Source organism: Mobula birostris, chromosome 8 (genome assembly GCF_030028105.1).
Source record: "Mobula birostris isolate sMobBir1 chromosome 8, sMobBir1.hap1, whole genome shotgun sequence".
Taxonomy (NCBI): Eukaryota; Metazoa; Chordata; class Chondrichthyes; order Myliobatiformes; family Myliobatidae; genus Mobula; species Mobula birostris.
This window is the reverse complement of record NC_092377.1, coordinates 135950411-135962898: the sequence shown is the minus strand read 5'-3', so window position 1 is coordinate 135962898 and position 12488 is coordinate 135950411. Positions and strand designations below refer to the sequence as shown.

Here is a 12488-nt window from a genome sequence, read left to right as displayed (position 1 = left end):
TACACACTGGCTGATTACTGTTTTGTTTAAGTGCCTCAGTATCCAGTGTTTTGTTTATGTTTTTAATCTGCATGAACAGCAGTGATGAAATCTCATAGTCACTATCTTCAGTGCCCTGCTTGACCATGAGGTATCTGCGCATGATCTTTCACTCTTGTATTCTCTTCCTTTCCCCTCCTTTTCTTTATTCTCTCCCCCTCACAAACACAGGCAAATGGGGCTGGCTTAGTGTCTTCATCATGCATAAGTTGGGCCAAATGTCCTGTTTCTGTGTGGTATAATTCTTTCAATTTATTTTTTAAAACTCCATTACTCTACCTCTTTCTCTTTGCCTGTCCCTCTCTGCCTTTTCTCTCATTCCCTCCTCTGCCCCCCACACACACACACACTCACACACACACTCACACTCAATTCCTCTGTCAGGAATTACCTATGCCATTAGATTCAATAAAGATTATTACTATGCCGTATTAGTAAACCACTGTTCCCTTATAATGTAACAAGTACGGGGTGTGATATTTCCTTTAATGCACTTGAGTGCCTCTTGCCTTCAATGAAAGTGGGCAGAAATGTGTTCAGCTCCTTCTCGTACCATTTCCACAGTAGATCAAACCTACTGTGTCCTATTGAGATTGTAAGACATCTTATGCCTTGAGTTACTTGCTTTTAAAGTCTAGAAGTGCTTCATAGAAGCATAGATAAACTAGGTTCAGTATGAGGCCAAACGAAGGTTACCAGGTTGGTATATAACTTGGTCAAAGAGGTGAAATGAGAGGTGTGGCTACTCAGGCCTGGCAAAGAGGCTCCAGAGATTTGAGCCTTGACACCAAAAAGGTTGATTGCTGATGACGCACCAGGAGATCTCAGAGACTTGTAGGGCTCAAGGAGGTAGGCTGGGGACAAGAGCATGCAGAGATGGGAGACAATTTAAGATGGCAGAGCTAGTGAGGTTGCTGAGCACTCAGCATGATGTGTCTGTTTCCCGTTTCCAGCCTGGCACCTCACACCGCAGCTGGCATACCTACTTTGACTTGATTGTGGTAGACACGCGGAAGCCTCTCTTCTTTGGAGAAGGGACTGTCATCAGGCAAGTTGACAATGTGAGTAACGGAGATCTTTTTCTACGCTGATAAGGAGCTAGGTGTGAAGTTATTTCACCTTTCTTCCTGCTGTGACAGGGACTGGTTTTTCACTGTTTGTCAGAGATTTTCTTTGGATTACCAATTCCCACAGTACCTTGTCGTTATGCCTTAACATTTCATTTTGCTCCCTGCACTCATTTTGAGTTATGAAGTCTGTTCAGCCCATGTCTCCTGAGCATAGAGCAATTCTTGTGGCTGCAAATAGGGCAACAGAACTATATTTTCAATAGGTTTCAAAGGTACATTTAATGTCAGAGAAATGTATACAATATGCATCCTGAAATTCTTTTTCTTCGCAACCATCCATGAAAATAGAGGAGTGCCCCAAAGAATGAATGACAGTTAAATGTTTGAACCCCAAAACCCCCCCAACTCCCCCTTCCAATGCATAAGCAACAGCAACGACCCTCCCCACCCTCCCCCACCAGCAAAAAAGCATCGGCACCCCCCACCGAGCACTCAAGAGTGCAGCAAAGCATCAATAAAGACACAGATTTACAGTACCCCAAAGACTACGGTTCACCCGGTAATTCGACATACCATAGGCTCTCTCTCTCTCCCTAGTAAGGGAAAAAGAGGTGTCCCCGTTTCACATCGAGTGGGGAGACATAACAAAACAACTGAATAATTTATGGTGTTCTCTGTTGCGTTGCTTTTTCCGAGCTCTGTGTCCAACAATTTGGGTCTCTGGGCACACAGCCAGCAGCCAGCTCGCCGCTTTCGATCTTCCATGTACTCCCATGACACACCAGGCGGTGGCACCGGCCTCGAATCCACCCGCCTCCAGAGCCATGGAAATCTGGCACCCTGGAGGCGCGCTAGTCTTCCAGGCCGCGTCCTTGGTATGTCGAAAAGTAGCCGGTGGTGAGGCCCCGAGAGCAGGTCCCATTTCCCCAAAGAACTGAAGTCAGTGTATAGCTCCGGGTCAGGGTCTTCAAAAGAACCCTGAAAGGGGGAAATAGAGATATCAAAGATAGAAATAGAGCTGTTTAGGAAGATGCAGGCCAAGGAGACACTGTTAGGCACCACTGTTCTCTTAAGCTTCGCCTCCTGTTGTTTTCACAATGATATTCCTTTCTTGAGCTTTTAGCCAACACAGTACACGTTATTTATTAATGATCTTGTGCCTTCCAAACTAGGAATCAGGAAAGCTTCGGATTGGCACCTACACGGGCCCCTTGCAACAGGGTGTGGTTTACTCTGGAGGTGAGTCAGCCGTGCTGTCTGTATGACATTTACACAGTAGCACATGCTCTTTCATCAGAATAATAAATGCTACCCAAATAAGGGCACTTGAGACTCTGCCTGAATTTTAAAAAAACATTATAAAAATGCAAATCAAACAGCATTATACCTTTGAGCTCAGAGGTGTAGTGAACAGAGTAGTCAAGACAAATATCATTTGTGGCCCTTCATGCATCAGGCCTGGTTCCCTTCACTTCGGTGGAGTCTCCAACCTTCAGAGAAAGTTTAGCAATTGCCATGTTTAAATTTAATATTAAAAAAATCTATCCAGTATATCACCAATTTATACATCTCTGATTATCCAAGAGATTTAAAATCAGTGAGTCAGGCCTTTGGCAATGTGACAGTGCTAGGGTGGAAGCCCAGAACACAGTACTAGGTGAGCTGGTGAGCACCTGCCACTCATTCTATTTGTGGGACTGCTACGCTCAGGATGTCTCAAGGTTACTGGCAACTGCTCGACTGCAGAATGCATGGTCTGAACCCATTCTAAACGGCTGGTTCTAATCCATTTAAAAACTCGCATTTCATACTCTGATGTGTGGACTCTCTGGTCCTTTCAAGTATCACATCTCACTCTAAATTGTTTTAGGAATAGCACTGTGCATGTTACAGAAAAGAAATATTTGCCATATAGTACTGCTTTTCATGTCACCAAGACAATTCAAAGCTTAATCGAACTGATAAATTAATTGAGAAGTGAAATCAATTTTTTTCAGTCAGATCCCATAAACGGATGCTGAGATCTTTAACCAGAAACTTTGTTAGTTCAGGGAAGAGTGTTGAGAAGGATTTTTGTGGACCTCCTCAATCTTCTTTGTGGCTCACCCTGTAGAACAGAATACAAAAATCCAAGACGGACTCTTGTGTGGTACTGGGGGAATGCTATGGAATTGGCATTGATGATTGAAGCTGCAGTCATGTCGATATTTGAGAATGGGATAGAAAGGAAGGAAAAGGAAGTAAAGGAATCTCAGGATAAGCAGAGGATGAGGCTGTGGAATATGAAAATGGATGGGTTGGGTCACATAACCTGTTCCTGCATTGCAGTGATTGGTGAACAGGTTTTAAATGTGGGCGGCCCTCCTGAGAATTAAAGGTGGTGAAATGATTAAAGATTTTCCTGCTCTTGCTGCCCTAGGGTCTTCAGACATGATCTGTGACTTGCTGGGGGTGAAGGGTAAAGAAATTCTGTACATTGGAGATCACATCTTTGGAGACATCCTCAAATCCAAGAAGCGCCAGGGCTGGAGGACTTTCCTGGTGGTGCCTGAGCTGGCACGTGAACTGCAGGTCTGGACTGAGAAGAGTGGTGAGTTCAATCGAGATTGGACTAAAACTGCGTCCTTTGTTGTCCTTTACTATCTCATCTTGTAAAACAAGAACAAACTTCTGCCTTTGCATTTGAATTCGGCCAGATCAGGTTACGAAAGGGAAGCCACAGGCTGCTGGAGGAACTCAGAGGGTTGAGCAGCATCTGTGTGGAAGAAAAAAATGTTGATGTTCTGGGTCATCAGTTTTCCTTTCCCTCCACGGATGCTGGCTGGCCTACTGAGTTCCTCCAGCAGATTGTCTGTTATTCCAAATTCTAGCATCTGCAGTCTTGTTCCTTGAGTGAATTTGGTTGTCTGTTTCCCTTGGGCATAAGTCATTGGTCCTCATCTTCACTTCATCAGGTCTGGGAGAGATGATGGAGAGAGCTGAAAGGACATAACTTGTTAACTATTTTATTATCTGATTGACTGAGTCATCACATGCTAAAGGCAGTCAGTCAGGAATGAAGATAATTGGATTTGTTTCCTCACAAACCAACTCCTTAAATCAATTCAACCAACACACACAACATGCTGGATGAACTCAGCAGGCCAGGCAAAATTGATGGAAAAGAGTACACTGTTGACGTTTCAGGGTCAAGACCCTTCATCAGTTCTGGAGAAAAAGGATGAGGTCAAAGTAAGAAGGTGGGGGGAGGGGAAGAAGAAGTACAAGGTGGTAGGTAATAGGTGAAACCGGGAGAGAGGGAGGGGTGACTTAAAGAGCTGGGAAGTCAATCGGTGAAAGAGATAAAGAGCTGCAGAAAGGAGGAATCTGATAGGAGAGGACAGAAGGCCATGGAAGAAAGGGAAGGGGGAGGAGCACCAGAGGGAAGTGATGGGCAGGGGAAAGAGGAAAATCGGAGTGGGGAATGTTAAGGGGGGAGCATTTACACGAAGTTCAAGAAATTGATGTTCATGCCTTAAATCAATTTATACTCATCCTCCTCTCAATTTCAGGAAGCTTGGGTGTGGCTATTTCACAGTGTCATACTGTACCCAGTGTGTAGCTTCTCCCTTGTTTACCAAGATAAACCATGACCCCGACATATTCTCTGTTCTGCCCATCAGTATCTACCTCTCAAAATGCTGTAATTTTTTTCCATCTCCTGTCCCAAATTCATTGTCCTAGCATGTCAACTCTGGTTCAGTTGGTAACCCTCTAGCATCTGAATTAAAAGGCTGTGAGTTGAAGGAATCCTGCAGACAATGACGAGACTGAGATGCCCATTTTCCATAAATGATAAACCAAGGTCCTTGTAAACTTTATAAAAGATCCAAAGTCATCATTTACAGAAGAGCAGATGAGTTATCTCCAGTGTCCTTGCTGCACTTATCAATCTGCCAATGTTACAGGAAGGATTAATCAGTCCATATGACATTGCAGTTAGTCCAATCTTAACATGCAAAACTGGCTGCAGCATTTCCTGTTTGGAGTGACCATACCTCTATAACAGTCCATTGCCTTTAATTCTGTAACTTATTTTGTAATTGCATAAAATCCGGTCAAGATGGCGCCAGCAAACAACGATTCCTTGGGCGACATCTCTCAGATAGCCAGCCCCTTCAATTATTTCACTTTCTCTACATCTTCTGCCTGTTCTTTTTGTCTTCATTGTGGTTATGAAAACTGTTGGAGACTGTGACATGCAGTTTGGAATTCGATCGAATGAGCTAGCGCTCTGCTGTGTGCGGAGAGATGCCTCGTAGAGAAGACTAGAGACGGCGACCCGAAAAGGACCAAGAACATGAGCTGCTTCATGGAAAAGATCAGAGATGAGGCACGGAGTCGTGAACGACTTGGTCTCAAAGCGGTGAGGAAGATTGAAGCATTGAGGTGAATACGGAGGAGGTCAGTGACCATTCTCAACAGACGCCACAGGGTCAGTAGCCAGCTTGGCGACATTCGCGTTTGGACCCAGCGTGGCAGTCGCTCTTCACGGAAGGACTGAGTTCGTGTGGCCAATCTCCTCAAAAGCCAATGGAAGGATATTTTCGATATTCCGAGATTTATGTGATTATTGGATTGTACTTTCTATTGGTCCCCTTCAGTTTTCAGTGTTTTCTTTCTTGTTGCCGGTTGGTGGGTCGGTGATATGTTACTTTTAATGCGAGGGAGAAGTCGGGAGTTTGGGGTCTGTTGTTGTTATTGGCATTTTTCTGTTAGCGAATCTGTTAGTTTTTATGTATGAGAGAGGGGATTGGGGGTTTGATGTTATCATCACTTTTTTTAGCGAGGGAGGTGTCTAGGGCTTTGGGGTTTTTGGGAGTGTCGGCGATCTATTAGTTTTTATGCATGGGAGGGGGTAGGGGGCTTTGGGGTTTGCAAGTTTTGTTTCTTTACCTTTTTCGTATCAGCGGGGGAGTGATGGCTTTTCTTTTCAACAACCCCCGTGTTTTTTCTGTATTTAATGGCTATCTGGAGAAGACGAATATCAGGGTTGTACCGTACATGCATACTTTGACAGTAAAATGAACACTTGAACCTTTGAAAACTTTCTGAAAATATGAATCTGCTTAATTATTCACTTTCTTCTCTTTGACCCTAGTCCCACTAAGCCATTGACAACTGATGTCTCTTCTAATCCCGTGCTGGCTGAGAATAGTACATTGGAAATGGTACTTCCCACTGGGGACCTCACTTCCTTGATAACTCACTGCCCACTTCCCTGCTCACCATTCTGAAAAGCCAACCAACCACTCTTTCCACAGTCTTCCGCCATCTCGAACACTTTGTTTACTGCATGTTTTTTCTTCCTAATTTGCAAATAGCTTTTGTGCAAATCCATGTTTAAGTCTTGCCCTCAGGAATCTACTCTTTTCCTACCTTCCCTTTCCTAATATACATAAGAAGCTTTGACATTCTCCTTAATCCTGCTTGTCAAGACCATTTCATGACCCATTTTGTCCTCCTAACTTCAGGTTCTCTTCTATATCCCCTGTAAACTTAAAAGAATTCATTTGCTATCAACTGCTTATAGCCGACATATACTTCTTTTCCTCCAAATCAGGCTCTCATTTGCCTTTGTTAATCAAATTTCTCTGTTCATACCAGCTTTGATTTTTCTGTTTACAACTCATCGTGACTATCTTGTCTTTAAATACCTCCCTATTATCAGACGATGCTTTAGAACATAGAACAGGACAATACAAGAACAGGCCCTTCAGTCCACATTTTTGTACCAGACTAATTAAACTAGTAATTAAATGCCTCACTAAACTAATCCCTTCTGCCTACAAAATGTCCATTCTCTATGACTATGCATTCACCTTTATGAACCAGGCACCACTACTCTGTGTAAAAAGAAAGATTTCCCTCACATCTCCTTTGAATCTGCCCCTCTCACCTTAAAGGTATGCCATCTAGTAATAAATAATGAGATCCTGGGAGAAAGATGCTGGCTATCTATTTACACCTTTCATAATCTTACAAACCTCTATCACGTCTTGTCTCTGCTCCAGAGAAAACAAACCAAGTTTGTCCAACTCTCCTTAAAGCACATGGCCTCTAATCAGGCAGCATCTGCTTCCTCCCCAAAGCCTTCACATCCTTACTGTAATGCGGGTGACCAGAATTGAATGCAATACTCCAGATGTGTCCTAACCACAGTTTTATGATACTGGAACCACAACATAGCTTCCTAAATAATCCTAAATAATCCTGACACTTCCTCTTTCTACTTGACTAAATTCACTACCACTCTCAACATACAAGGTTCCCTTACTATGCCATCCTTCCTCCTCACTGAAGCATACCTGTCCTGTACTCTGCAGATGGTCTTTAAACACCCTCCAATGAAGACTTGTCCCAAGACAGCTTTCTCAATTTACTCTCCCTAGCTCCTGCCTAATACTCTTGTATTTTGCACCACACCAATTTACTACTCTCCTGGAAAGTCCATATTTACCTATAGCTCTTAAAACTTGAAGAGTTGGGATCATTGTTCCCTAACGGTTCCCCACTGAAAGGTCAGTCATCTGGCCAGACTTATTTTCCAACCCCAGGTCCAGTATAGCACCTTCTCTAGTTTGACCATCTACATACCGATTTACAAATTAAATTCTGCCCCATTGAAAGCTCCTGCACTAAGGAGATCCCAGCCTATGTTGGGGAAGTTGAAGTCACCCACGACAACTACTCTATTGATTTTGCACTTTCCCCTAGTCTGTCTGCAGATCTGTTCCTCAATATCCCAGTGGCTATTGGGGGCGGGAGTCTGCAGTATGATCCAATCAGAGCGAAAGGGTCTCGGCCCGAAACATCGACTGTACTGTACCTCTTCCTAGAGATGCTGCCTGGCCTTGTTGCGTTCACCAGCGACTTTGTTGTGTGTTGATTGCATCTTTCTTATTTTTGAGTTTTATCTCATAGAAACAATGGATGAATCCTTCATTATGAGGTCAACTGTGATATTGTCCTTGATCAATAGTGCAACTCGCCACCCCATACCCCCATTTTTACCTCCCTCTCTATCATTTCTAAATCATTGAAACCCTAGAACATGAAGTATCCATTCCTGCCCCTTTCAACCAAGTCTCAGTAGTAGCCACAACATCATAGTTCCATGTACTGATCCTTGGTCTACATTCGTCACCATTACCCTTAATACTCTTAGCATTAAAATAAAGACACTTAAACCCATCTGTCCCCATCTTCTGAATTACCTTGCTCCTGCCTGTCCCACTTACAAACCTCCTGGACTTCCCATCTACCCTCCCCTCCATTCCCCACTTTCTGACCTGGTTTCCATCGCTTGCCTAACTTGTTTAAACCCTCCTGAGTAGCACCAGTGAACCACCCTGCCAGGATATTAGTTCTCCTCCAGTCATGATGCATCCATTCCTTCTGTATTGGTCACCCCTGCCCCGGACGGGATTCCAATGATCCAAGTTTTCTCCTCCAGCAGCTGCTCCCAAGCTACTTTTGCCAGAGCCCATCTTGCACTGGTGAAGTCAATCCCTGGTTTAAACCCTAACTCTAGGAGGTGGGGAGACAAAATCATGCATAGAAAATAGAGCAGGCAAGACCAGTATACTGAGCAGACAGACAGGTGGAGACGGACAAGAGGGCTGGTAAGCTTAACTGCATTTAGATTAGATCATGAGGACACACAGTCCTCCTTTATTGTCATTTAATAATGCTTGCATTAAGAAATGATACAATGTTTTTCCAGAATGATATCACAGAAACACATGACAAACCGACTTTAAAAACTAACAAAAACCACATAATTATAACATATAGTTACAACAGTGCAAAGCAATACCGTAATTTGATAAGAACAGACCATGGCACGGTAAAAAGTCTCAAAGTCTCTCGAAAGTCCCGTCATCTCACGCAGACGGTGAGCCTCCAGCGCCGCCGACTTGGTGATGCAGCATCCTGGAAGCATCCGAACACAGTCCGACTCTGAGTCCGTCCAAAAACTCTGAGCCTCCGACCAGCTCTCCGACACCAAGCACCGAGCACCATCTCTGCTGAGCGCTTCAACCCCGGCCCCAGCAGCAGGCAGTAGGTAAAGCCGAGGATCTGGGGCCTTCCCCTCCAGAGATTCTCGATCACACAGTAGCAGCGGTAGCAAAGCGGACATTTCAGGTGTTCCGCCGTGCTTCTCACGGCTGTCTCCATCAAATCCGGATTGTGCACGGCCCCCTAGTTAACACATATCGATATCAATTCGGAACGGCCGCGCATGCTGCATCACGCCGCCATCTTCTCCTCCTAACCCTAACCCTAAATATTATTTGCTTTAATATTGGAGCTTTACAGTTAGAGCAGGTGAGATAAGACTATGGATTGGCACTTGGGATTGCAATCACAGAAGCATGGCTGGGTTGCCAGCTCAGTATTCCAGGGTATAGCTGTTTCAGGTGTGATAGAAGAGGTACAGAAGAAGAGGGAGTGTTGGACTACTGATCGGGGAGACCAGGCAGTACTCTGGGACAATATCCTGGAGGGATGGCCAAAGAACTTAAAAAAAAAAAAAGAAAGAGTCAATCACTTTGATGTAGGTCTCTCAATAGTCAGCAAGAATTAGAAGGGCAGATATGTAGAAGACCTCCGAGAGAGCCACAACCTTGTTGTGGTTTGGGGGCTCGAATGCCTCAATGATCTGGAGAGCTATGTTGGCACGAGAGACAGGGTTTAATACTTTGATCCTGGAAGGGTCACCCATGCCAAACCAGTGAAAGGGGAAGGGCCAGACTGAGTGGTCCACCGGTCTTCCAGGTTCAGGGGTTCACCTCAGGGCTAACAACCCCAAGATTGGCAAAACAAGACTGTTATGGAAACAGCAATAAAGATTATTTCTACATCTCAGTAGCCAAGGACAGACAGAGATGGAGGACCTTCATTGATGCCCTAAACGCCAGCGGTATACAGGCACTGAAGAATGAAGATATGTAGAGGAACTGCAGAAGGGTTGAACAATATAGGGTGGAAGTGGAAGGGAATTTTAACTTTCAAAATACTTATTTGAGATTACTTTAGTGTAAGGGCAGGGCAGGGGGTAAGATGGGGTGAGAGTCATAGAATGCATGCAAGAGGATTTTAAAAGCAGTCTTAGGAAAGGGTCTGTAAGGGTCTGTACCCAGACTTGTGTTATGGAACGAGCATGGAGAAGCAGTGAGTGTGCCTGTGGAACACCCCGTTGGGAATAGTGACCATAGTTCAGTAAGCTTCAAGGAAGTTCTGGGGAAAGGGAAGGATTTTGCTTCAGTGAGGGCCGGGGAGGGGTGGTTTTTTTTTGGAGATACAGCAAAGAACAGGCCCTTTTGGCCCAAAGAGTAATCTAGGTATTAACCCTAGCCTAATCACAGGGCAATTTCCAATGGCCAGTTAACCTACTAATTGGTGCATCTTTGGACTCTGGGAGGAAACCAGAAGGAACCCCACAGGGAGAACATGCAAACTCCTTACAGGCAGCACCAGAAATGAACTCTGAGCTCCGGGCTATCCCCAGCTGTAGTTGCGCCACGCTATCCGCTACACTACCGTGGCAGCCAGTCAATTTTGACAGTGTATGGCGGGACCTGGGAGAAGTAAATTAGGAGAAGCTGCTACAGAGGAGGACAACATCTGAGAGCAAAGGAAAATTCAAACTGTTGGAAGGCCTCAGCGTGCCTGGCAGCATTTGTAGAGTGAGTGGGCATCCTTCTGTTCCCCATTCAAACTTTGCCAACCAGGGTTGGCTAACCTGACCATCTTTACTTCCTAACTTTCCAGGGACATGCTGACACTGAACCCTTACCATCTTTCTTTTAAACCAGGGCCTCCCATCCTATGGTCCATGGACCGTTTGCTTAATGGTATCGGTCCAAAGCATAAACAAAGGTTGGGAACCCCTGTTTTAAACACACCCCATGCTGTTGAAGTGTTGGAGATGCAGAGTCTGCAGATGCTGGTATCTGGAGCATAAAACACACTCTGTAGATAAGGTAGCTTCTGTGGAGGGAGATGCTCAGTTGAGATCTGTCCAGTAGAAGGATCTCAACTTAAAATATCAGGAACTTGAATAAGTCACTTGGGATTATATAGGGAATTTAGAAGAATGAGATGTCAGGAATTTAAATAAATCACTTGGGATTACATAGGGAATACAGAAGAATGAGAATGTCAGGAACTTGAATAAACCACAGGGAGTACAGAAGGAAATTAGGAGGACAAAGAGAGGCCATGAAATGACCCTGGCAAGTAGGATTAAGGAGAATCCTGGAGCCTGACATTAGAAGAAAGAGGATAGCTTAGGAAGGAAAGTGTCTCCTAAAAGACCATGAGGGATAACCTATGTATGGAACCATGGATATGAGTGAGATTTAAAATTTATACTTCTCACTGGTATTCAGCAGAGGTTGGAGAGATAGACTGATACTTGGGAAATATTGCAGTACATTAGGTTTGATAGATTCTCTAGGCCTGATGGGATCTACCCCAGGGTGCTAAGGGGAACAAGGGAGGAGATTACTGGGGCTCTGACAGAAATGCTTGCACCTCTGTTAACTATGGGTGAGACACCAGAAGACTGGAGGATAGCTGTTGTTGTCCCTTTGTTTGAAAAGGGCAGGAGGGATGAGGCTACAGCCCAAAAAAGCCATACATCATTGCTAGAGGAGTTGTTAGAGAAGACTTTAAAGGACAGGATTTATGTTCACTTGGAAAGGCAGGGCTTTTTATGTGGACAGGTTAGTTTTGTACATCTGATTGGAATTACTCTCCATAAAATATGATTCTGATCATTTTTAATTTTGTGTATAATTATGGCTTGCCTTGAATAAGCCCAAACACCACCAGCTCTGATGAAGGGCCCTTCGACAGATGCTGCCTGTTTTGACCCTTTCCTAGCACTTTCTGATTTTATTTCAGATTTACTGTTTTCTTTGATTTTCATTTTCCTGCACCAGTCTTCCCTTTTGTATAAACTCAGCTGCATCCATTACCTTCCTCTCTCCTCTGACATTAGTATTCTTCACTTCATCCATCTTCCTCACTCCACATATCCATATCTGTCATTTGCTGGAGTGTTCTCCAGAAGCTTCAGCACCACTCTTGTCTAATATTGCTGGTTGCGTGTGACTTCCAGATATTTCCTGCAGCTTTACTGTGACCTTGCTGTTGAATCAGCATCCAGCGTCCAATGTCCTCATGTATTTAACATTTGTGATCAGTTGGAACTGGTAACATCTTTAGCTTGATGTCCACTTGTGTAATTAAGGTTTTGTGCACATCTTGTGATGTATACAGTATATGTAGCTTTGATTTTCAGCTACTTACCTGGGTATAATAGTAAGC

The 12488-nt window shown here is 44.2% G+C and overlaps 1 protein-coding gene across 3 annotated transcripts in view; it reads left to right on the top strand.

Annotated features, from left to right (window-relative positions):
• LOC140201748 (cytosolic purine 5'-nucleotidase-like) overlaps positions 1-12488 on the top strand; it is a 122896-nt gene that overhangs the window by 88800 nt on the left and 21608 nt on the right. For all 3 annotated transcript variants that reach the window (XM_072266365.1, XM_072266364.1, XM_072266363.1), the window contains exons 11-13: positions 993-1100; positions 2282-2348; positions 3529-3699. In XM_072266365.1, coding sequence (XP_072122466.1) covers positions 993-1100; positions 2282-2348; positions 3529-3699 — 346 coding nt within the window. The remainder of the gene's footprint in view (positions 1-992; positions 1101-2281; positions 2349-3528; positions 3700-12488) is intronic.